General features: G+C 42.1%; 1 protein-coding gene across 2 annotated transcripts in view; it reads left to right on the top strand.

Moving 5' to 3' along the window:
• NAIP (NLR family apoptosis inhibitory protein) overlaps positions 1 to 26384 on the top strand; it is a 49529-nt gene extending 23145 nt beyond the window's left edge. For both annotated transcript variants that reach the window (XM_002815630.6, XM_063724139.1), the window contains 8 exons: positions 6833 to 6914; positions 7896 to 7953; positions 8833 to 10944; positions 14696 to 14863; positions 17619 to 17771; positions 18390 to 18476; positions 20380 to 20544; positions 24197 to 26384. In XM_002815630.6, the coding sequence (XP_002815676.4) occupies positions 6833 to 6914; positions 7896 to 7953; positions 8833 to 10944; positions 14696 to 14863; positions 17619 to 17771; positions 18390 to 18476; positions 20380 to 20544; positions 24197 to 24561 (3190 nt within the window). In that variant the 3' untranslated portion in view covers positions 24562 to 26384. The remainder of the gene's footprint in view (positions 1 to 6832; positions 6915 to 7895; positions 7954 to 8832; positions 10945 to 14695; positions 14864 to 17618; positions 17772 to 18389; positions 18477 to 20379; positions 20545 to 24196) is intronic.
• The last annotated feature ends 215 nt before the right edge of the window (positions 26385 to 26599 follow it).

The following is a 26599-nucleotide window of genomic DNA, read 5'->3' on the forward strand; positions in this document are numbered from 1 at the left end:
CCAAAGTGCTGGGATTACAGGTGTGAGCCGCCACACCTGGCCTTTAGTGTTTTTTTTTTTTTGAGACTGGGTCTCAGCTCTGTCATCCAGGCTGGAGCAAGTGTAGTGGTGCAATCCTAGCTGACTGTAGCCTCAAATTCCTGGGCTCAAGTGATCCTCCCACCTCAGCCTCCCAAGTAGCTAGGACTACAAGCATGTGTCACCATGCCCGACTAATTTTTTTAAGTTTTTTTTTTTGTAGAGATGGGGTCTTGCTTTGTTGCCCAGGCTGGTCTCAAACTCCTGGCTCCAAATGATCCTTCTGCTTCAGCCTCCCAAAGTACTTGGATTACAGGCATGAGCCACTGCTCCCAGCCAACTCCTTTTTGGATTTTTACTCTTCCTTTGCCTCTTTTAAAAAAATTGCAAACCAGTATGTCTCCAAATGATTACCTAAAATTTTTATGTATGCATTAAAGAATGAATAAAAAGCAACCTATGAACCTACTAGTAAAGTCAAGAAATTGGACATTATCAATGCCTTAAAAGACCCCTGCAGCCAGGTGCAGTGGCTCACGCCTGTAATCTCAGCACTTTGGGAGGCCGATGTGGGCAGATTGTTTGAGCTCCAGAGTTCGAGATCAGCCTGGGAAACACGGTGAAACCCCATCTCTGTTAAAAAATAGAAAAAATTAACCGGGCCTGGTGGCACATGCCTGTAGTCCTAGCTATTAGGGAGGCTGAGGCAGAAGAATGGCTTGAACCTGGGAGGCGGAAGTTGCAGTGAGCCGAGATGGCGCCATTGCACTCCTGGGCGATAGAGCGAGACTCCGTCTCAAAAAAAAATCAAAAAACAAAAAACAGAAAACAACTCTGCATGCCAACCACCCCCTAATTCTGATTATATCCCTGTCCCTCTAATCCAGAGGTAAATGTGATGCTCAGTTTTGGGTTAATTATTCCCTTGCTTCTCTTTGTGGTTTTACCAACTACATATACATCCTTAAACATATTTAGCTTTGTCTATTCTTGAAGTTCAAATAAGAAGCATACCGCATGATTCTTCTTGTAATTGGCTTGTTTTACTCCATGCTGTTTTTGAGATTCATCCATATTTATATGTACTACACAGTTGTTCACTTGTTTTCATTGGTAAATAGTGTATTATTTTATGAATATATAATAACTTATTTTACTGTTGATTAACCTTGTGGGTCGTTTTCAGAGTGTTGCAAATTCAAATAATGCCCTGTGAATATTCTTGTACATATTTTCCAGTGTTCATGTGTGTTTCTCTAGGATATATAACAAAGTAAAGAATTGCAGAGTCATAGAAGTTTGCGGGTGTTCAACTCCACTAGATAATGCAAAACTTTTTCCAAAGTGGTTGCACTGATTTACATTCCCACTGGTCTAGATGCGTTTCTATTGATTTGCTTCCTCACTAACTTGGTATTGCTGAAATTTTAATTTTTGTCAATGTAATTACTAATAATGTTAAGCTTATTTTCTTCTTTTTTTCTTTTTTTTTTTTTTTGAGAGGGAGTTTCACTCTTGGTTGCCCAGGCTGGAGTGCAATGGCACAATCTCGGCTCACCGCAACCTCCGCCTCCCAGGTTCAAGTGATTCTCCTGCCTCAGCCTCCCCAGTAGCTGGGATTACAGGCATGTGCTACCATGCCCAGCTAATTTTGTATTTTTAGTAGAGATGGGGTTTCTCCATGTTGGTCAGGCTGGTCTCGAACTCTCAACCTCAGGCGATCCACCCACCTCGGCCTCCCAAAGTGCTGGGATTACAGGTGTGAGCCACCGCGCCCGGCAGTTGAGCTTATTTTCATATTTTCCTGCAAAATAGTCTTGTTCTTTCTCTTCAAGAGTGTGTCTTAGCTATTTTTTTGCCCTTTGGTCTTTCATATTCCAGAGAATATATTAAATATCCTAAGCAGGCATGGTGGTTCACACCTATAGTCCCAGCACTTTGGGAGGCTGAGGTAGGAGGAGTGCACAAGGCGAGGAGTTTGGGACTAGCCTTTGCAACATAGCTAGACTCTATTTCTACAAAAAATTTTTAAAACAGGGTGTGGTAGCATGCATCTGTAGTCCCAGCTACCTGGGAGGCAGAGGCAAGAGAATTGCTTGAGCTCAGGAGTACAGGTTGCAATGAGCTATGATTGTGCCACTGTACTCTGGCCTGGGTGACAGAGTAAAACTTTGTCTCTAAAAAACAGAAATATCCCTCTTTATCCCTGATAGTATTTTTTAGGCCTTTATTAGTTTTTTCATGTTACATCTTTTAGATCATTTTATTTTTAATCTATCTGTGACTATATTTAAAGTCAATTCTTGTTTTTTCCTTTTCCTTTTTGTGGGTAATGGGGTCTCACTATGTTGCCTAGGCAGATCTCAAACTCCTGGGCTCAAACTGTCCTCCCACCTCTGCCACCCTAAGTGTTGAGATTATAGCCATGAGCCACTGCACCCAGCCTTAAAGTAAATTGTTATAGGCAACAACACAGTGGGGTCTTTTATTTTATTTTTTATTTTTTTTATTTTTTTATGAGACAGAGTCTCGCTCTGTTGCCTATGCTGGAGTGCAGTGGTGCAGTGTTGACTCACTGCAGCCTGGACCTCCCAGGCTCAAGCAATCCTCCCACCTCAGACTCCTGAGTAGCTGGGACTACAGGCACATGCCACCACACCTGGCTAAATTTGTTAATTTTTTGTAGAGACAAGGTCTCACTATGTTGCCCAGTCTGATCTCGAACACCTAGCCACAAGCAGTTCTCCTGCCTTGTCTTCCCAGGGTGCTGGGATTACAGGTGTGGACCACTGAACCCAGCAGGTCTTGCTTTTTTTTTGAGATGGAGGTGTAAGCCATCACATCCAGCCAGGTCTTTCTTTTTTGTGTTTTTTGAGATGGAGTCTTGCTCTGTCGCCCAGGCTGGAGTGCAGTGGCGTGACCTTGGCTCACTGCAAGCTCTGCCTCCGGGTTCATGCCGTTCTCCTGCCTCAGCCTCCCGAGTAGCTGGGACTACAGGCACCCGCCACCATGCCCGGCTTATTTTTTGTATTTTTAGTAGAGATGGGGTTTCACCGTGTTAGCCAGGATGGTCTCCATCTCCTGACCTCGTGATCCACCCGCCTTGGCATCCCAAAGTGCTGGGATTACAGACGTGAGCCACCACGCCCGGCCAGGTCTTGCTTTTTAAGAGTCTGACAATAACTGCTTTCTAATTGGAATGTTTAGAACGTTTAAATTTAATGCAATTAAGAATATGGCTGGATTTAAACCTATTTTACCATTTGCTTTCTATTTATTTCATCTCTTCTTTGTTTCTTTTTCTTTTCCTGACTTCCTAGGGTTTAGGGTTTTTTTTTTTCTTTTTTCTACCCCCTCCTTGAGTATTTTTTTTTAGTACTCCATTTTATTTCTGTCAGCTTATTAGCTATTCATCCTTATTTTACCTTTTTACTACTTGCTCTAGAGTTTACCATATGCCTATTTAACATATCATAGTCATCTTCAAAAATATTATAACAGCCAGGCACAGTGGCTCATGCCTGTAATCTCGGTAATTTGGGAGGCTGAGGCAGGCAGATCACTTGAGGTCAAGAGTTCCAGAGCAACCTGGGCAACATGGTGAAACCCCGTCTCTACTAAAAATACAAAAAAATTAGCTGGGTGTGGTAGCGCACACCTGTAATCCCAGCTACTCGGGAGGCTGAGGCACAAGAATTGCTTGAACCCAGCAAGCAGAAGCTGCAGAAAGCTGAGATCATGCCACTGCACTCCAGCCTAGGTGACACAGTGAGACTCTGGGTCAAAAAAATATATAACACTTGACATAAAATGTATGAACCATACAATAGTATATTTCCATTTCTTCCCTCTCATCCTTTGTGCTATTGTCATACATTTTATTTCCATGTACTTTAATAAATCTTACAATATAATGTTATATCTTTGCTTTAAACAATTTAAGTACATTTTTACAAGGGGAAATGTCTTTCATATTTGCCCTCTTAGTTATCATTCCTGGTACTTATCATTTTCCTTTTAACTGATGTGCTTCCTTTCACTTTTTTTTTTTTTTTGAGATGGAGTCTTGTTCTGTCTCCTAGGCTGGAGTGCAGTGCCACGATCTCGGCTGAATGCAACCTCTGCCTCCCTGGTTCAAGCGGTTCTCCTGCCTCAGCCTCCTGAGTAGCTAGGATTACAGGTGCCCACCACCATGCCAGGTTAATTTTTGTATTTTTAGTAGAGATAGAGTTTCACCATGTTGGCCAGGCTGGTCTTGAACTCCTGACCTCATGATCTGCCTGCCTCAGCCTCCCAAAGTGCTGGGATTACAGGGGTGAACCACCATGCCGGGTCCCTTTCACATTTTTTGTAGTGCAGTTGTGCTGGCAACTGACTTTATTTGGCATTTGTTTGTATGAATAAGTTTATATTTTACCTTCCTTCATAGTTCTTTTCCTTGATGGGCCTATTAAAATATTTTTTTCTTTTGTAAGCCACTTCACCCCTTCCCTATGGGTTTGTTTTTATTTACCTCCACATGACTGACTTTGGACAGAAACATTAAAAGTTCTACTTGTTGTTTTCCTGAGGCTATGCTTCTATTTCTGGACTAATCGCCAAGTCACCTGAAGGCAATACAAATGAAGTATCTGGGCCAGATGCAGTGGCTCACACCTGTAATCCCAGCACTTTGGGAAACCAAGGTGGGAGGATACCTTGAGCCCAGGAAAAAAAAAATTAGCCTGGCATGGTGGCACGTGCCTGTAGTCACAGTTACTTGGGAGGCTGAGGTGGGAGGATCACTTGAGCCTGGGAGCTGGAGGCTACATTGATCCTTGGTCGTGTCACTACCCTCAAGCCTGGGCAAAAGAGTGAGACCTTGTCACAAAAAAAAAAAAAGTGTCCCTTTGCTTTACTCCTGCTCTCCAGTGATTCTACAGCATGGAATAGGCCACTGACTTACTCACATGTATAGTTCTCATCTGTCCATTTTAATAATTGCAACTAGAGCTCTTTTTGAACTTTCTCTCGTGTTCTTCAAGCATACATCAAACCTGAGTTTACAGGGTATTTGCGTCCTAGTTTCACGAGATTGTTAGAGAGTATGTTTGTGGCCATTCTTTTGTTTTGATACTGATGGAGGGTTTCTTTTTTAATTTTTTGTTTGTTTAAGACAGGGTCTTACTCTGTCACCCAGGCTGGAGTGCAGTGATGCAGTCATGGCTCACTGTAGCCCCAACCTCCTGGCCTCAAGCGATCTTCTTGCCTCAGCACCCCCAAGTAGCTGGGACTATACATGCATGCCACCCCGCTAGCTAATTTTTAGAGGAGGTCTCTCTATGTTGCACAGGTTGGTCTGGTCTTGAACTTCTGACCTCAAGTGAAACTCTTACTTTGGCTTCCCAAAGTGCTGGGATTACAGGCATGAGCCATTGCACCTGGCAATGGAGTGGTTTGTGGTTGGTTGGTTTTTGTTTGTTTGTTTGTTTTTGAGATAGAGTTTCACTCCTGTTGCCCAGGCTAGAGTGCAATGGTGCGATCTTGGCTTACTTCAACTTCTGCCTCCTGGGTTCAAGCAATTCTCCTGCCTCAGCCTCCCAAGTCGCTGGGATTACAGGCGTCCGCCACAACGCCCAGCTAATTTTTGTATTTTTAGTAGAGATGAGGTTTCACCATGTTGGTCAGGTTGGTCTCAAACTCCTGACCTCAAGTGATCCACCAGCCTCAGCGTCCCGAACTGCTGGGATTACAGGTGTGAGCCACCATGCCTGGACTTGCTTGTTTTTTTTGTTTTGTTTTGAGACAGAGTCTCACTCCATTGCCCAGACTGGAGTGCAGTGGCACAATCTCGGCTCACTGCAACCTCCGCCTCCCGGGTTCAAGCAATTCTTGTGCTCCAACCTCCTGAGTAGCTAGGACTGCAGCCGTGCGCCACCACTGCCTGGTTAATTTTGGAATTTTTTAATAGAGACTGGGTTTTGCCATGTTGGCCAGGCTGGTCTCAAACTTCTGGCCTCAAGTGATCTGCCTGCCTTGGCCTCCCAAAGTGCTGGGATTATGGGCGTGAACCACCGCACTCACAGAGTTTTTTTTTTTTTAATAAATTTTTATTTGAAATTATTTAGATTTGCAGAAAAAGTGCAAAGTAATACAAAGAGTTCCTATATATTGCCATACCCAATTTACCCTAATGCTAACATCTTACACTAGCATGATATATTTGTCAAAATCATCAGTGTACCAATTCTTATACTGTACATTGCTATTTACTAAAATCCAGAGTTTATTTGGATTTCACCAGTTTTTCCACTATGTTGTTTTTTTGTTCCAGAATTCGTAAATAGAGGGATTTTTTCCCCTATTTTTGATTCTTTAAGTTCATTTTTGTTGGTTGCATGGAGGAATGTTAAATACGCACTCATTCCACCAAATTCCCTTGATACCCTTTACCATTACTTTATAAACCATTTACATTTCTCTTGCAGAGAGCCAGAACCTAAATGCCTTACCTGATGACACTGACAGAGAGAATCACTGGAAATGATAGTTTTATACTTAATTCTTGTCACTAAAACTCTAATAGTGTTTTTAAAAACCTAATACAAGGCCAGGCCTGGTGGCTCACACCTATAATCCCAGCACTTTGCGATGCCTAGGGAGGAGGACTGCTCAAGTCCAGAAGTTTGAAACCAGAACAGCCTGGGCAACATAGTGACACCCTGTCTCTGAAAAAACAAAACAAAATAAACAACAACAACAACAACAAAAAAAACCTAACACAAATACTTAAATGCATACAACTATTTTTATAACTTTTAACTTTTACACTTAGTTGTCCATTTCTCCAAAATATGAAGTCCTCTGCGGAAGTGATTCCAGACCTTCAGAGCCATGGTGAACTTTGTGAATTACTGGTAATGAACACCACCATCTTGTCTGTTTTAGCAGTACATGATCATGTAATTGAAAACTGTTTTGAACAGGAATGTCTCATCATAAATAAGTTAATAAATTCTACAAAAATCTACTAAACACCTATTATGTTCTAGGTACAGATTGGGGAAATCACAATAAACCACTCAGGCACAATACCTAGCTTCATGAAATGTATAGTCAGTCTCTTCTACTTTAAGGCCCAGACTCTCTTAGACTTCGTTGATTAGCATCCAGGCTAAATGGATCCTCTCTGGATCTTCATTTGGAGGGCAATAAGGCTGGATTTGCTACTTGGCCTTTTTAGGGGTTGAGAAGATGTTACTTTAACAAAAGCAAGTGCCCAACAAAATCATAAACCCAGGTAACAGGCTGACTACTTTAAGCTGAGAAATCCTACATAGTTCTCTGGGATATAAGCCACTACTAATTTAATGCACACACATACCACCTTATTTTGAGGCTGTGTGTTAGGTATGTTATGTTTGTCATCACACACACACACACACAAACCAACTTGCTATTCACTTGATTTTTTATGTGAATTGAAAAATGGCACTAAAGAAAAAAGTTTGGGGGTGTAGAAATAGCTTATTTTTTAAGGAAGAAACATAACCTTTCTAAATACTGGATGTGTAATATTAAAAATGTAGTTAACCAAGGACAGAGGCTGCACCTAATGACTTTTGGAGGATCCTTCTTGCTCAAGACACTATGATTCTTGTTACCTGGATAGTATTCACCTATGGATTGTATCATATATGAACCACTGAAGAACACACACTCTTGCAGATGTTTGCAGATTATTAATTGCTTTATATTTGGAGCACCCCTCCCTTCAATCAGCATAAATATTTGAGGGTGGGCTGTGTTTAGAAGATGTTTAGTCCCCAGTGATTACAACATGATGCACCACCCTCCTATACAAATTTTGATTTAAGAAAAGATTTTATTTTTCAAAGGAAACCACAAGTGAAAGCAATCCTGAAGATTCAATAGCAGTTGATCCTATAGTGCCAGGTAAGAACTTTGAAGTAGCATGTGGGATTATATTATTTGTAAATATATTTGTATACAGGGCAGTTGCAAAAAAAGAGTATTTATAATTGTCCAAAGAGCTTCCAAAGAGGAGCAGCATTGCAACAGTGTCGTGTATGAGCAAAAATCAAGGTTCTTGTGGCTTCTCCAGAGTGCAGGCAGGACCAAACTGATAGTAGGCAACATGTCTCAGGTACAAGCAAACCAGTCCTTAGAAGCACCAATCAGCAAGCTTCTTTCCTGAGATTTTTATTTTATTTTATATTTTATTGTATTGTATTTTATTTTATTATTTTATTATTTTATTTGAGACAGGGTCTTACTTTGTACCCCAGGCTGGAACGCATTGGCAAGATCATGGCTCACTGCAGCCTCGACCTCCCAGGCTCAAGTGATCCTCCCATCTCAGCCTCCCCAGTAGCTGGGACCACAAGCATGTGCCACCACACCTGGCTAATTTTTGTATTTTTTGTAGAGACAGGGTTTTGCCATGTTGGCCAGGCTAGTCTTGAACTCCTAGGCTCAAGCAATTCGCCTGCCTCGGCCTCCCAAAGTGCTGGGATTACAGGCATGAGTCACTTTGCCTGGCCTCTTTCCTGAGATGCATGGTGCTTATGATAAGCACACATTATGTCTAGGTCCCTGCTTCAAGTGTGGCACTTTGGACACATGCTTCCCACATTCTGATTTTGTGCCAAAACCTATGAGATGATCGCAATGTGGGAATCATGGATGGCTGTGGAAAATCCTAACCCATTCGTAGTAGACAGGCAGAATCATGGAATGAAAAGGGCATGGTGTTCAGACTGAGGGAGATGTGACTATGAATCCCTGTTGTGTCCCCTTTCTTTCTCTCCACAGAAATGGCACAGGGTGAAGCCCAGTGGTTTCAAGAGGCAAAGAATCTGAATGAGCAGCTGAGAGCAGCTTATACCAGCGCCAGTTTCCGCCACATGTCTTTGCTTGATATCTCTTCCGATCTGGCCACGGACCACTTGCTGGGCTGTGATCTGTCCATTGCTTCAAAACACATCAGCAAACCTGTGCAAGAGCCTCTGGTGCTGCCTGAGGTCTTTGCCAACTTGAACTCTGTCATGTGTGTGGAGGGTGAAGCTGGAAGTGGAAAGACGGTCCTCCTGAAGAAAATAGCTTTTCTGTGGGCATCTGGATGCTGTCCCCTGTTAAACAGGTTCCAGCTGGTTTTCTACCTCTCCTTTAGTTCCACCAGACCAGACCAGGGGCTGGCCAGTATCATCTGTGACCAACTCCTAGAGAAAGAAGGATCTGTTACTGAAATGTGCATGAGGAACATCCTCCAGCAGTTAAAGAATCAGGTCTTATTCCTTTTAGATGACTACAAAGAAATATGTTCAATCCCTCAAGTCATAGGAAAACTGATTCAAAAAAACCACTTGTCCCGGGCCTGCCTATTGATTGCTGTCCGTACAGACAAGGCCAGGGACATCCGCCGATACCTGGAGACGATTCTAGAGATCAAAGCATTTCCCTTTTATAATACTGTCTTTATATTACGGAAGCTCTTTTCACATAATATGACTCGTCTGCGAAAGTTTATGGTTTACTTTGGAAAGAACCAAAGTTTGCAGAAGATTCAGAAAACTCCTCTCTTTGTGGCGGCGATCTGTGCTCATTGGTTTCAGTATCCTTTTGACCCATCCTTTGATGATGTGGCTGTTTTCAAGTCCTATATGGAACGCCTTTTCTTAAGGAACAAAGCGACAGCTGAACTTCTTAAAGCAACTGTGTCCTCCTGTGGTGAGCTGGCCTTGAAAGGGTTTTTTTCGTGTTGCTTTGAGTTTAATGATGATGATCTCGCAGAAGCAGGGGTTGATGAAGACGAAGATCTAACCATGTGCTTGATGAGCAAATTTACAGCCCAGAGACTAAGACCATTCTACCGGTTTTTAAGTCCTGCCTTCCAAGAATTTCTTGCGGGGATGAGGCTGATTGAACTCCTGGAATCAGATAGGCAGGAACATCAAGATTTGGGACTGTATCATTTGAAACAAATCAACTCACCCATGATGACTGTAAGTGCCTACAACAATTTTTTGAACTATGTCTCCAGCCTCCCTTCAACAAAAGCAGGGCCCAAAATTGTGTCTCATTTGCTCCATTTAGTGGATAACAAAGAGTCATTGGAGAATATATCTGAAAATGATGACTACTTAAAGCACCAGCCAGAAATTTCACTGAAGATGCAGTTACTTAGGGGATTGTGGCAAATTTGCCCACAAGCTTACTTTTCAATGGTTTCAGAACATTTACTGGTTCTTGCCCTGAAAATTGCTTATCAAAGCAACACTGTTGCTGCGTGTTCTCCATTTGTTTTGCAATTCCTTCAAGGGAGAACACTGACTTTGGGTGCACTTAACTTACAGTACTTTTTCGACCACCCAGAAAGCTTGTCATTGTTGAGGAGCATCCACTTCTCGATACAAGGAAATAAGACATCACCCAGAGCACATTTTTCAGTCCTGGAAACATGTTTTGACAAATCACAGGTACCAACTATAGATCAGGACTATGCTTCTGCCTTTGAACCTATGAATGAATGGGAGCGAAATTTAGCTGAAAAAGAGGATGACGTAAAGAGCTATATGGATATGCAGCGCAGGGCTTCACCAGACCTTAGTACTGGCTATTGGAAACTTTCTCCAAAGCAGTACAAGATTCCCTGTCTCAAAGTCAATGTGAATGATATTGATGCTGTAGACCACGAGATGCTCGAGATTCTAATGACAGTTTTCTCAGCTTCACAGCGCATCGAACTCCATTTAAACCACAGCAGAGGCTTTATTGAAAGCATCCGCCCAGCTCTTGAGCTGTCTAAGGCCTCTGTCACCAAGTGCTCCATAAGCAAGTTGGAACTCAGTGCAGCCGAACAGGAACTGCTTCTCACCCTGCCTTCCCTGGAATCTCTTGAAGTCTCAGGGACAATCCAGTCACAAGGTATACCTGTATATATTTTGGATGACTATTCTGATGTATAATTTCTTTTTCTTACTTTAAGTGGTTGAAAACTTCTGAGGCCGTGAAAGCATGAATGCTCATTGATAGAATAGATATAAAATAAACCTTCACTAATGTTTTTTTGACAGTAGCATGAATTAGTGAAAAGTCCTTGAATAATAAGTTTTCCAATAACTCAGATAAAATGAATAAAATATTTATATTAAATTATTGAAGGTTCTTAATAAAGACATGAATTATCTGTTACTAGTAAAAGAATTAGCTATATGTAAGATGATGCTTAGAAATTACCTTCACCCTAGCTGCCTAAAGGAAGAAAGGCCTGTAGTCCCTGGCAAATAAATAAATTAATGGGAAATAATATCTTCATCTATTTGTGTCTTAACTCCTCTAAGCACTATTTGATAGTTTTCAGTGTAGACTTAACCCATCTTTCATTAAATTTATTTCTAGATACTCATATCTTTTGAAAGTATTATAAATGTCATTAAAAATATTTTTTCATTTTCCAATTGTTGCTAGTATTGCTTTGGTCTTAAGCAGTTTGACTGTTATATGCCTAGATGTGCTTTGCTTTGTATGTATCTTGCTTGAGGTGCACTGAACTTTTTTGGGATGTGTGGGTTGAGATTTACCAAATTTAGAAAATTTTTCAACTTTTTTCAAGTACTTTTTATTATGGTAAAATACATGTAACAAAACTTACATTTTAATCATTTTAAGTGTACAACTCAGTGGCATTAAGTGCATTCACTATGTTGTACAACCATCACCACTATCCATCTCTAGAACCTTTTCATCATCCCAAACTCTGTACCCATTAAACAATAAATCTTCGGGCCAGGCGCGGTGGCTCACGCCTGTAATCCCAGTACTTTGGGAGGCCGAAGAGGGTGGATCGCCAGAGCTCAGGAGTTTGAGACCACCCTGGGCAACATGGTGAAACCACGTCTCTACTAAAATACAAAAAACTAGCTGGGCATGGTGGCATGTGCCTGTAGTCCCAGCTACTCGGGAGGATGAGGCATGAGAATCACTTAAGCCTGGGAGGCAGAGGTTGCAGTGAGCCCAGATCACGCCACTGCACTTCAGCTTGGGCTACTGAGTGAGACTCCGTCTCAAAAAAAAAAAAAAAAAAATCTTCCCTCCCACCAGCCCCTGATAACTTCTCTTCTGTCTTCTGTCTCTATGAATTTGCCTCTTCTAGATATTGTTTATAAGCAGAATCACTTGTCTGGCTTATTTCACTTTGCATATTGTTCAAGGTACATCATGTTGTAGCCTATATTGGAATTTCATTCCTTCACACGTACTCCATAAATATGTACAATTATTATGTATCAACTTTGAAAAGGAACTTCATCCTTTTTATAGCTAATATTCCATGGTATGTATACAGCACATTTTGTTTATCCATTCTGCTGCTGAGGGACACTTGGGTTGTTTCTACCTTCTGGCTATCATAAATAATGCTGCAATGAACATTGGCATTATAAGTATCGGTTTAAGTTCTTGTTGTAATCATTTTGGGTATATACCTAGAAGCAGAATTGCTGATTCATATGGTAGTTCTATGTTTAACTTTTTGAGGAACTTGCACAGTAGCTGCACCATCTTACATTCCCACTATTCATGTACAAAGGTTCAAATTACTCCACATCCTCTTCAGCACTTGTTAATTTTTGTTTTTGTTTTTGTGGAGACAGAGTCTAACTCTGTCACCCAGGCTGGAGTGCAGTGGCGAGATCTTGGCTCACTGCAACCTCCACCTCTCGGGTTCAAGCAATTCTCCTGTCTCAGTCTCCTGAGTAGCTGGGACTACAGGTGTGCACCACCATACCTGGCTAACTTCTGTATTTTTAGTAGAGATGGGGTTTCACCATGTTGCCCAAGCCAGTCTCGAACTCCTGAGCTCAGGCAGTCCAGCCACCTTGGCCTCCTGAAGTGCTAGGATTACAGGCATGAGCCACCATGCCCGGCCTGTTTTTGTTTTCATTGTTGTTTTTCAGACAGTGTATCGCTCTATTGCCCAGGCTGGAGTGCTGTGGTGCAATCATGGCTCACTGCAGCCTCAACCTCTTGAGCTCAAGTGATCCTCCTGCCTCAGCCTCCTGAGTAGCTGAGACTACCAGCATGCACCACCGTGCCTGGATAATTTTTTATTTTTTGTAGAGACAGATTCTTGCTATGTTGCCTAGTCTGGTCTTTTTCTTTTTCTTTTTTTTGAGATGGAGTCTTGCTCTGTCCCCCAGGCTGGAGTGCAGTGGCGCAATCTCGGCTCACTGCAAGCTCCACCTCCTGGGTTCACGCCATTCTCCTGCCTCAGCCTCCCAAGTAGCTGGGATTACAAGCTCCCGCCACCATGCCCAGCTAATTTTTGTATTTTTAGTAGATATGGGGTTTCACCATGTTGGCCAGGCTGGTCTTGAACGCCTGACCTCAGGTGATCCACCCGCCTCGGCCTCCCAAAGTGCTGGGATTACAGGCATGAGCCACCGTGCCTGGCCCCTAGTCTGGTCTTGAACTCCTGGGCTCAAATGATCCACCCACCTTGGCCTTCCAAAGTGCTGGGATTACAGGCATAAGCCACCGCACCCAGCCCATTTTGTTTTGTGATGATCATAAAGCCATTCTAGTAGTTGTGAAGTGGTATCTCATTGTGGTTTTGATTTGCATTTCTCTAATGCAAATCATTAAAATGATGTTAAGTATCTTTTCACTTTTTGAAAAAATATCTATTTGCTCATTTAAAAATTGTTGTTGTTTTTGTTGCATTGTAAGAGTTATTTGTATATTCTGGATTTCAACCTGTTATCAGATATACAGTTTGAAAATATTTTTCCCATTCCATAGGTTGTCATTTTACTTTATTTATAACGTCCTTTGTGCACGAAAGTTTTAAATTTTGACAAAGTCCAATTTATCTGTTTTTTCTTTTATTGCTGGTCCTTTTGGTGTCGTATCTAAGAATCCATTGCCAAATCCAAGGTCACGAAGATTAACTCCTATGTTTTTTTCTAAGAGTTGTGTGATTTCAGCTTTTATATTTAGGTCGTTGATCCATTTTGAGTTGATTTATTTTTACATGGTGAGGGATAGGAATCCAACTTCATTCTTTCGCATGTGCAAATCCAGTTGTCCCCAACCATTTGTTGAAGAGATGCTATATTTCTTTTCTTTTTTCTTTTTTTTTTGAGATGGAGTCTCACACTGTAGCCTGGGCTGGAGTGCAATGGCGCGATCTTGGCTCACTGCAACCTCTGTCTCCCAGGTTTATGTGATTCTCCCGCCTCAGCCTCCTGAGTAGCTGGGATTACAGATGCACACCACCACACCCAGCTAATTTTTTTTTGTATTTTTAGTAGAGACGGGGTTTCACTGTGTTGGCCAGACTGGTCTCAAACTCCTGACCTCATGATCCGCCCACCTCGGCCTCCCAAAGTGCTGGGATTACAGGTGTGAGGCACCGTGCCTGGCCAAGATGCTATATTTCTTTTTGTGAGTCTGAAGAGTAGCACAGGGCTTCCCATACAGTGTGTAATCAGTAAATGCTGCAAACAGCAATATCTTCATATATGTATTCTTTTTTTTTTTTTTAAAAAAAAAGAATGTTTTATGGTATGTGGAAGGTTTGCATGTGAAAATAGCTGGATGAATCAAAATGACAGTTTTAAAATGTCCATTCAGAACTCTTTAGATTAATAATGGGAAACTGTGTGCTGCTTTCCAGACCAAATCTTTCCTAATCTGGATAAGTTCCTGTGCCTCAAAGAACTGTCTGTGGATCTGGAGGGCAAAATAAATGTTTTCTCAGTCATTCCTGAAGAATTTCCAAACTTCCACCATATGGAGAAATTATTGATCCAAATTTCAGCTGAGTATGATCCTTCCAAACTAGGTAAGGATGGCACTTTAATATACTTGTTTTTACATAAGTTGGAAAAGCTACTCGGCCAATAATTTATTTAATAGTTAAAGTTCCTGTGGTTCTAAGGCTGTAGCCTGTATCCATGGTAAATTGTGAGGAATAGCACTCTTTCTCATTAAGAAAGCAGAGCGCTGTTTGTAATTATTGAGCCTTTACTACACACTAGGAAGTATCCTATGCACTTCACAAATATGAACTCAGTCTTCATACCCACTCTATGAAGTACTATTATTATTATTATTATTATTTATTTTTTTTTTTTGAGACAGAGTCTCGCTCTGTCACCCAGGCTGGAGTGCAGTGGCACGATCTCGGCTCACTGCAAGCTCCACCTCCCAGGTTTGCCATTCTCCTGCCTCAGCCTCCCGAGTAGCTGGGACTACAGGCGCCTGCCACCACGCCCAGCTAATTTTTTGTATTTTTAGTAGAGATGGGATTTCACCGTGTTAGCCAGGTTGGTCTTGATCTCCTGACCTCATGATCTGCCCACCTCGGCCTCCCAAAGTGCTAGGATTACAGGCGTGAGCCACCGTGCCCGGCCGAAGTAAAGTACTATTATTAATGCTATTTTGTAGCTGGGAAAACTGAGACATAAAGAGATAAAGTAATTTGTAATATCCAGCTAAGGAAATGTAGATCTGTGACTCAAATACAGGAATTTTGACTCCAAAATCTGAGTTCTTAATCCCTAATATAGGCCGGGCCTGGTGGCTCACACCTGTAATCCCACCACTTTGGGAGACCGAGAAGGACAGATCACCTGAGGTCAGGAGTTCAAGACCAGCCTGACCAACATGGTGAAACCTCGTCTCTACTAAAAATGCAAAAATTAGCTGGCATGGTGGCATATGCCTGTAATCCCAGCTACTTGAGAGGCTGAAGCAGGAGAATTACCTGAACCCGGGAGGCAGAGATTGCAGTGTGAGCCGAGATCGCGCCATTGTACTCCAGCCTGGGGAACAAGAGTGAAACTCCATCTCAGAAAAAAAAAAAAAAAAGAAATCCCTAATATAATGTTGCCACTCCAAAATAATTTGTAGGGTTATTTTATTTTGTTTTTGGTTAGGCTAGTCTTACATTGCAACTTGCAGATCTGCCAGCTCAGCAGGAAGGAAATCTGCTAATCCGTAGTCATTGGAAGTATTTCCCTGTTTCTCACCAGCCTATCCTAATAGTTCATGGAAACTGGTGCAGCCATCTTTCTGAAATACATCATTTAGCAAAATGACTTAGGCACCATCATTCCTTAACTTAGTAAACACTGAACACTAAAGATTGAAGAAATATACAACTCTATGGAATTGACATAAAGAGTTGCATGCAAAACTTCATTGTTGGCCAGGCACAGTGACTCACACCTGTAATCTCAGCATTTTGGGTGGCCGAGGCGGGAGGATCGCCTGAGAGCAGGAGTTCAACACCAGGCTGGGCAACATAGCAAGACATCGTCTCTACTAAAAAAATAAAAAATTAGCCAAGTATGATGGTGTGCACCTATAGTCCCTAGCTACTCAGGGGGCTGGTAGGATCACTTGAGTCCAGAAGGTCAAGCTTGCAATGAGCTATGATCATGCCACTGCACTCCAGCCTCGGTGATAGAGCAAGACCCTGTCACACACACACAAAATATATATATTTGTGTGTGTGTGTGTGTGTGTGTGTGTGTGTGTGTATACATATATACACCGAAGCTGGAGGTGGTAGTTATATTTGTCAGCAATTTTTGCAACAAATTTAGGTTTTGCTTCAGAGTTGTCATTCCTTTTATGTTTCTTTTTTTTTTGAGACAGAGTCTCACTCTGTCACCCAGGCTGGAGTGCAGTGGCACCGTGTTGGCTCACTGCAACCTCCGTCTCCTGGGTTCAAGCAATTCTCCTGCCTCAGCCTCCCAAGTAGCTGGGATTACAGGCACCCACCACCACGCCCGGCTAATTTTTAAATATTTTTAGTAGAGACGGGGTTTCACCATGTTGGCCAGGCCAGTCTCAAATTACTGACCTCAGGTGATCCGCCCACCTCAGCCTCCCAAAGTACTAGGATTACAGGCGTGAGCCACTATGCCCGGCTGTTTCTTTGTATAGTATTCTTTTTTCTTTCTTTCTTTTTTTTCTTTTTTTTTGAGATGCAGTCTTGCTCTGTTGCCCAGGCTGGAGTTTGGTGGCGCAATATCCGCTCACTGCAACCTCTGCCTCCTGGGCTCAAGCGATTTTCCTGCCTTGGCCTCCCGAGTAGCTGGGATTACAGGTGCCTGCCACCCACGCCTGGCAAATGTTTGTATTTTTAGTAAAGACAGGGTTTCACCATGTTGGCCAGGCTGGTCTTGAGCTCCTGAGCTCAGATGATCCACCCGCCTCAGCCTCCCAAAGTGCTGGGATTACAGGCATGAGCCACAGCACCTGGCCTCTTTGTATTCTTATTATGTAAATGTCATGTACAAACTTAGAGTTATTAGATGTTAAAGCTGAAGGTGATGCTACTGAGTCAATGCCTGTATTTTATAGAAGAGAAAACTGTTACCCAGAGAGGGTCAATAATGTGTCAAAATTCACATTACTTGCTAGTTGCAGAACCTGAACCCAATCCCAGTGACCTGATTCTTAGATCATGACATCGTGGTACCTGGTTTTAATGAAGTATTATTGAAACAAAATAATAAACTACTTGGCTAATTTTGATAGAAATTTGCAGTATTTTCTAATTTCTGAAAATCCTTGATCTTTTACAGTAAAATTAATTCAAAATTCTCCAAACCTTCATGTTTTCCATCTGAAGTGTAACTTCTTTTCGGATTTTGAGTCTCTCATGACTATACTTGCTTCCTGTAAGAAACTCACAGAAATTAAGTTTTCGGATTCATTTTTTCAACCCGTCCCATTTGGTAAGAGTTATAATATTACAATTGTGGTTTAAAATGTTTCTATGGACACAGAGTCATATTAAGCACTCTATAAAAAGGGCCATATTTTGAGGCTGGGTGTGGTGGCTCATGCCTGTAATCCCAGCACTTTGGGAAGCTGAGGCAGGAGGCTCGCTTGAGCCCTCCATCTCTAAAAAGCTTTAAAAAAATCAGTTGGGCACAGTGGTACCTGTAGTCCCAGCTACTAGGGAAGCTAAGGCAGGAAGATTACTTAAGCCCAGAAGGTTGAAGCTGCAGCGAGCTATGATGGTACCACCGTACTCCAGCCTGGGTGACAGAGACCTTGTCTCTTTAAAAAAAGAAAGAAAGAAAAGAAAAATTGTTTCTCAAATAATAAAGTATATGTGTTTCTAGAATTTTCTTTTTTACCTTTAAGCTCAGTTGGATTTGAAATTTCTTGAATTTTAATGACATTTCTAGTTATCAGAATTATTTTCTGAGCAAAAATTTGTTTTATCTAGTCATATGAATTCAATCTGAATTATTACATCAATTTCTAATTTCTTCATTTTAAAGATGTTACGCTTCGCTGTGAGAGATGTAGCTGACATAACTAAATTTTTATTTTCCCTTTCATAGTTGCCATTTTGCCAAATTTTATTTCTCTGAAGATATTAAATCTTGAAGGCCAGCAATTTCCTGATGATGAAACATCGGAAAAATTTGGTATGTTTACAAAATAGTGCTTTTTACGTATTCTTATTCTCTTTCTGCCTAGAATCCTTTTTCTCCTATTCTGAATTAGCCACAAGGAAGCAAGATATGCATTAGCTACCCTTGCTTACCAGAACGAAGTGACAGTAATGCTCAACTTCTACCCACCAAATGCCTTCACTACAGTTTTACCTGCAGACTTGATCTCATTCAAAGCAGAATGACTTCTTAGAGTACATATTTGGTCATTATAGCACTATGCAATTTCATTGTCAGGTATCTGTTCCAAATATAAGACCTCATAGTTTCAAAGGTTACTAGAATATAGGTAAAAATCTATCTTTTAAGGTTAAGAAAACTCAATATGTGAAAACCCATATTTCATAAAATGATAGCTATAGAATTTAAATACTTTTTGATTTTTAAAAAATGATTATGAAAGTAATGTATGCTCATGGAAAACATTCTAACAGGGAAAAAAAAAAGGGAGGCAGTGGAGACAGGGACTGTAGAGCTGTGCTTTTCAAAGTGCTTCTCAAACATAAGCGTGCATAAAGATTGCCAGGATCCTCCTCTTCCCTTCCTTTGGAGGCAGCTAGGTGGGTGGGGGCTGAGGTGGCAGAGGTAGGACCAGGGCCAAGGGGATGGCTGGCATACCTCACAGGTTGATTAAACAAATAATACCGTGAGCATAGCCAGGTGCAGTGGCTCACACCTGTAATCCCAGCACTTTGGGAGGCCGAGGTGGGTGGATCACCTGAGCTCAGGAGTTCAAGACCAGTCTGGCCAACATGGTGAAACCCCATCTCTACTAAAAAATACAAAAATTTGCTGGGTGTGGTGGCACATGCCTGTAGTCCCAGCTACTTGGGAGGCTAAGGCAGGAGAATCTCTCCAACCTGGGAGGCAGAGATTGCAGTGGGCCAAGATCAGGTCACTGTACTCCAGCCTGGGTGGCAGAGCAAGACTCTATCTCAAAAACAAACAAACAAAACAGTGAGTATAATGAGAGCCACGTTTCCTCACAGTTGGAAAAGGAATTTACAAATACTGAAAGGTGAGGCTAGAAAGAGCTTTGAGGTGTTGGATTAGAATTGGAAATATTGGTCTGGCCTCATAGTTTTTTTAACCTATGAACATACATAAATGGAGATCTCCATGTATATACATTGATCTCCACATGTCTATAGATACACACATACATATTTCTCAGCTCAGTGGAGAGACTAGAAGGCACTGCAGTAATAATGAACACACCAAGTGCCTAGATACTGATTTCTAAATCCTGTCCTTCCGTAAAGGAACCAGGGTCCTTGCAAAATTGGCTGCTTCAAGAACTGAGACAGGGAAAAAAAAATGATAAGCCTGGGACATTGTTTTATGCTAGAAATTATTAATATATTTCCATGCGTGAGGCCTCAGAAGTTAACTTTCTAATGATCAAATGATCTATAGTGTGCCATGCTAGGAAGGAGTCAAAGTGAAAAGGAAGGTTCTAAGAGTGGTGGACTGTGAGGCTTTAGGGCCGGGAGGCCGGTGCAGAATCACTGAGGATGACAGCGGGAGGTGGAATGGGAAAGGAGGTGGCTGAAGGCATTGCAGAACTGGGAAAGGAACCTGCAGGTGAGGAAAAGCTTCATTCTAAATGAGGAAATGGAGATTTAATTGGCAGCCTGGACTTCAGTGCAGGAGAGATTGGTTGGTAGGGTGTGGTGGAGGAATTGTCTGGAGGAGCGAGGAAGATGGAAGCACGTGCTGGCCCTTCTCTTGCCCCTGGAGAGCGAGAGGAATGGCCTCTACGCCACATGGAGCTTCCTGGACTGTGCATGATATTTAGACCATGCATGATTTTCAGATTACTGTTGCATAGGAACAAAAAGTACAAAGAGAATAGCTTTTTGGTCTTTTCTGACAGCCTACATTTTAGGTTCTCTTAGTAACCTGGAAGAATTGATCCTTCCTACTGGGGATGGAATTTATCGAGTGGCCAAACTGATCATCCAGCAGTGTCAGCAGCTTCATTGTCTCCGAGTCCTCTCATTTTTCAAGACTTTGAATGATGACAGCGTGGTGGAAATTGGTGAGCTAGTGTTTCAGCTTGCATGGAAGCCAGTGGTATAGCCAAGCTTTCTGCTGCAACATGTCTATGTAAACATTTGCCCCTCTAGAAATTTTCAACCCGCTTCCTCATTTTCACTATCATACTGTTCCTTCTAGTGTCCTTCTGTGGATTTAGGCGCATTCTGGTCAGATTTGGAAGTACAAAAAGGTCTCCCATTTGTGGATATACAAGCCCTCAAATCTGTGTTCTTGTCACCTGGTGTTTCAGACACCTGGCCACATACTCTCCTAAGTACTCCTTTTTAAAACTGAAGATGAATATACACCCAGAAAAGTACAAAAATCATGTGTACTGCTCACTGAATTTTATTTTCTTCTTCTTTTTTTTTTGAGACGGAGTTTCGCTCTTGTTGCCCAGGTTGGAGTACAATGGCACAATCTCGGGTCACTGCAACCTCTGCCTCCTGGGTTCAAGCGATTCTCCTGCCTCAGCCTCCCAAGTAGCTAGGATTACAGGTGCATGCCACCACGCCTGGCTAATTTTGTATTTTTAGTAAACACAGGGTTTCACCATGTTGGCCAGGCTAGTCTCGAACTCCTGACCTCAAGTGAGCCACAGTGCCTGGCCTGAGGAATTGAGATTTCTGTCGCGACCTAAAGGAAGAATGACCCAGGCATAGTTGGTAGAGGAGGGATTGAGACATCATTTCAAACAGAGGTAATCACTTATGTCATAGCCTGGAGTTAAAGAGAACCAGATATATTTGAAGAACTTGGGGGAAAAAAACGGAATGTCTGGAGCAGGAGGCAGGAGTGAGTTGTGAGAAGACTGGAGAGGAAAGTAAAAGCCCGATTGGAGAGGCTTTGTCGGGTGTGTTACAAGGGCTGGATCTCATTTTCTTACTGCTCAGCACTGTTATTTTATGATATTTAAAAAAAAAAAAAAAACACAGCCGGGCGCAGTGGCTCACGCCTGTAATCCCAGCACTTTGGGAGGCCAAGGCGGGTGGATCACGAGGTCAGGAAATCGAGACCATCCTGGCTAATGTGGTGAAACCCCATCTCTACTAAAAATACAAAAAATTAGCTGGGCGTGGTGGCGGGCACCTGTAGTCCCAGCTACTCGGGAGGCTGAGGCAGGAGAATGGTGTGAACCCGGGAGGCAGAGCTTGCAGTGAGCCAAGATCGTGCCACTGCACTCCAGCCTGGGCGACAGAGCAAGACCCCATCTCAAAAAAAAAAAAAAACAACAAAAAACAAAAAACAATGACAACTTACAACCTTTTTCTTAAAGGCCTTGTTTCTTCCTCCTTATGAGGAAGAATTTAATAACATTAAATTTTATGGTCTCTCTCATCCTCATTTACTATAAATTATTTGTGTTTTATTCTTCTCACTACATTAGGTCAAAGCCTTCCTTAGAACTTGAATCTCACACACAGATTTGAGCCAGTAACCCCTGTCGCTCTCCCTCCTGAGAGCAGGTGTTTTCTCTTCCCGGCATCCAGCAGAGAATGTCTGGCCCATAGTGGGAACTCAATAAATATTTGTTGACTGAATAAAGAAAGCTTACTTTTCTGTAGCTTCTTCTGATGGACAGCTGAGAGGCCATTGTTTGCCTAGTCAGTAATGCTTAAACTTCACCTGTAGGAGACAGCATTCAGACATATCACAGAACCGGCTAATCACACAATATGAAGTGGGAGTTATGCTGAAACAAGGGAAAGAAGGGAATGGATGTGGAAGACCTGAGTCTTTCTTCAAGTCCCTCCAGAAGTGTCTTTCATGTGGGGGAATGAGAAATATCTCTTGAATGTTACTGAAGATACCTATTCAGGACATAGCTGAAGACATTTTCTCAGTACCTCTGTTCTTTAATCTTAGTCAAGCTACAGCCATGGATTCTAGATTGAAACCAAACTTAACCTTTGCCCAAGTTAGAAAAAAAAAGGTTTAGCAATTAAAAACAAGGCTGGGCATGGTGGCTCATGCCTGATCCCAAAACGTTGGGAGGCCAAGATAGAAGCACTGCTTGAGGCCAGGAGTTTGAGACAAGATTGGGCAACATAGCAGACCTTGTCTCCATAAAAAATTGAAAAATTAGCCAAGCACGGTGGCTAGTCCTGAGTAGCTAGGACTCAGGAGGCTGAAGCGGGAGGATTGCTTGAGCCCAGAAATTCTAGGCTGCAGTGAGTTATAACTGAACCATTGCACTCCAGCCTAGGCAACCAAGTGATACCCTGTCTCAAAAAAAAAAAAAAATTTTTTTTAAAAACCCCTAAACCAAACAACAAAAACTCTGCTTCGTACCCATTCCAAAGTCTAGTCAACCTGTGTTCATTAAGAACAAAGGGTGTGCCTGGCTTTCATTTCCTTCACAGCCCTTAGTCTCAAAAACAGGAGGGTCCCTTCTGGGCAACAGAAATAGGGCAAAGCAGTGGACAGTCAGATGACATGGCTTTAGAAATGTCACACCCCCTTCTCTATAAAAGGGGAAGACATAATTGCCACAATCTCTGAAGTCCCTTGTAATTTAGTCTGGATTTTTTTTTGTTTTTTCGTGTTTTTGTTTTTTGTTTTTTAGACAGAGTCTTGCTCTGTCACCCAGGCTGGAGTGCAGTGGTGGGATTCTGGCTCACTGCAACTTCTACCTCCCAGGTTCAAGCCGATTCTCCTGCCTCAGCCTCTCGAGTAGCTGGGATTACAGGCATGTGCCACCATATCCGGCTGATTCTTGTATTTTTAGTAGAGACGGGGTTTCACCATGTTGGCCAGGCTGGTCTCAAACTCCTGACTTAAAGTGATCTACCCACCTTGGCCTCCCAAAATGCTGGGATTACAAGCATGAGCCACTGTGACTGGCCAATTTAGTCTGGTTTGTAGGCACGATGTGCCTTGGCATGTGAACTCCTGTGAGACCAAAAGAGAAGCTCATACTTGTCCAGTATGGCGAAACTCTCAGCACAATGGCGTCAGTGCTTTAGGCTTGGCTGTACTTCTTTGGTTTCTGCTTCTCCCTTAGATTTTTGCCAGGTGGTTCTTTATTAACCCATCAGCTCTTTGGGGTTTTTAAGGAGATATTTTAAAAATATTATATTAAGCTGGGCACAGTGACACGTGCTTGTAATCCCAGCTACTTGGGAAGCTGAGGCAGGAGGATCACTTGAGTCCAGGAGTTTGAGACCAGCCTGTGATGGCCAGGCGCGGTGGCTCACGCCTGTAATCCCAGCACTTTGGGAGGCCAAGGCGGGTGGATCACAAGGTCAGGAGATCGAGACCATTGTGGCTAACACAGTGAAACCCCGTCTGTACTAAAAATACAAAAAATTAGCTGGGCATGGTGGCAGGCGCCTGTAGTCCCAGCTACTCTGGAGGCTGAGGCAGGAAGATGGCGTGAACCTGGGAGGCAGAGGTTGCATTGAGCTGAGATCGCGCCACTGCACTGCAGCCTGGGTGACAGAGTGAGACTCCATCTGAAAAAAAAAAAAAAAAAGAAAAAGAGACCAGCCCGTGTTAACATAGCAAGACCCCATTTCAAAAAACAAAATTATATTGAGTACTTCCTACTAGCAGTAGTGGTGGGAGAGGAGGCTGATTCAAATAACCTTGCCTACCATTATTGAAATGGAAGTCCTTATGATTCTATTTTCATGAATGTTTTGTTCTTGTAGCCAAAGTAGCAATCAACGGAGGTTTCCAGAAACTTGAGAACCTAAAGCTTTCAATCAATCACAAGATTACAGAGGAAGGATACAGAAATTTCTTTCAAGCACTGGACAACATGCCAAACTTGCAGGAGTTGGACATCTCCAGGCATTTCACAGAGGTTATCAAAACTCAAGCCACAACAGTCAAGTCTTTGAGTCAATGTGTGTTACGACTACCAAGGCTCATTAGACTGAACATGTTAAGTTGGCTCTTGGATGCAGATGATATTGCATTGCTTAATGTCATGAAAGAAAGACATCCTCAATCTAAGTACTTAAATATTCTCCAGAAATGGATACTGCCGTTCTCTCCAATCATTCAGAAATAAAAGATTCAGCTAAAAACTGCTGAATCAATAATTTGTCTTGGGGCACATTGAGGATGTAAAAAAAGTTGTCGATTAATGCTAAAAACCAAATTATCCAAAATTATTTTACTAAATATTGCATACAAAAGAAAGAAAATGTGTAAGGCTTGCTAAAAAACAAAACAAAACAAAAAACAAAACAAAACAAAACACAGTCCTGCATACTCACCACCAAGCTCAAGAAATAAATCATCACCAATACCTTTGAGGTCCTTGAATAATCCACCCCAGCTAAAGGCAAACCCTTCAATCAAGTTTATACAGCTAACCCTCCATTGTCCATGGTCAACAAGGAAGGGGTTGGGGACAGGTCTGCCAATCTATCTAAAAGCCACAATATGGAAGAAGTGTTCAATTTATATAATAAATGGCTAACTTAATGGTTGAATCAGTTTTATACATGGATGAAACGAGTTTAACACAGGATCCACGTGAATCTTCTGTGGGCCAAGAGATATTCCTTAATCCTTGTAGAATATTCCTTAATCCTTGTAGAACCTGTTTTCTATATTGAACTAGCTTTGGTACAGTAGAGTTAACTTACTTTCCCTTTATCCACTGCCAATGTAAAGAGGAAACACGGGTTAGGGAAAAAGGACTTCATTCCAGAGGCTTCTCAGAGTTCAATATATGCTATAATTTAGAATTTTCTTATGAATCCACTCTACTTGGGTAGAAAATATTTTATCTCTAGTGATTTCATATTATTTCCATATCATAGTATTTCATAGTATTATATTTGATATGAGTGTCTATATCAATGTCAGTGTCCAGAATTTCATTCCTACCAGTTAAGTAGTTTTCTGAACGGCCAGAAGACCATTCTAAATTCATGATACTACTATAAGTTGGTAAACAACCATACTTTTATCCTCATTTTTATTTTTACTAAGAAAAAAGTCAACTCCCCTCCCCTTGCCCAAGTATGAAATATAGGGACAGTGTGCATGCTGTGGTCTCATTTGTTTAGAAAACCACTTACGACTGGGTGCGGTGGCTCACACCTGTAATCCCAGCACTTTGGGAGGCTGAGGTGGGCGAATCATTTGAGGTCAGGAATTCAAGACCAGCCTGGCAGGCCGGGCGTGGTGGCTCACGCCTGTAATCCCAGCACTTTGGGAGGCCGAGGCGAGCGGATCACAAGGTCAGGATATCGAGACCATCCTGGCTAATGCGGTGAAACCCCGTCTCTACTAAAAATACAAAAAAAAAATTAGCCGGGCGAAGTGGCGGGCGCCTGTAGTCCCAGCTACTCGGGAGGCTGAGGCAGGAGAATGGTGTGAACCCGGGAGGCGGAGCTTGCAGTGAGCCAAGATCGCGCCACTGCACTCCAGCCTGGGCGACAGAGCGAGACTCCGTCTCAAAAAAAAAAAAAAAAAAAAAGACCAGCCTGGCCAGCATGGTGAAACCCCATCTCTACTAAAAATACAAAAATTAGCCAGGGGTGGTGGCACATGCCTGTAGTCCCAGCCACTAGGGCGGCTGAGACGCAAGACTTGCTTGAACCCAGGAGGCAGAGGTTGCAGTGAGCCGAGATGGCGCCACTGCATTCCAGCCTGGGCAACAGAGCGAGACCCTGTCTCAAAACAAAAAACAAAAAACAAAACCACTTATATTTCTAGCTACATTAAGAATTTCTGAATATGTTACTGAGCTTGCTTGTGGTAACCGTTTATAATATCAGAAAGTATATGTATACCAAAACGTGTTGAACATCCATGTTGTACAACTGAAATATACATAATTTTGTCAATTATACCGAAATAAAACTGGAAAAAAATTTCTGGAAGGATATATCTAAAAATGTTAATAGTGCGTGCCTCTAGGAAGTGGACCTGGAAGCCATTCTTACTTTTCACTCTCTCCCATTCTGTACTGTTTTTTGTTTTACTTGTGCCTGCATTATTTTTCTATTTAAAACAAAAATAAATCTAGTTTAGCACTAAAACATTAACTGGAGCTACCTCTGGAGGGCAAGAGTACTAGAAGGGAGGATGGA

Source organism: Pongo abelii, chromosome 4 (assembly GCF_028885655.2).
Source record: "Pongo abelii isolate AG06213 chromosome 4, NHGRI_mPonAbe1-v2.0_pri, whole genome shotgun sequence".
Classification (NCBI taxonomy): Eukaryota; Metazoa; Chordata; class Mammalia; order Primates; family Hominidae; genus Pongo; species Pongo abelii.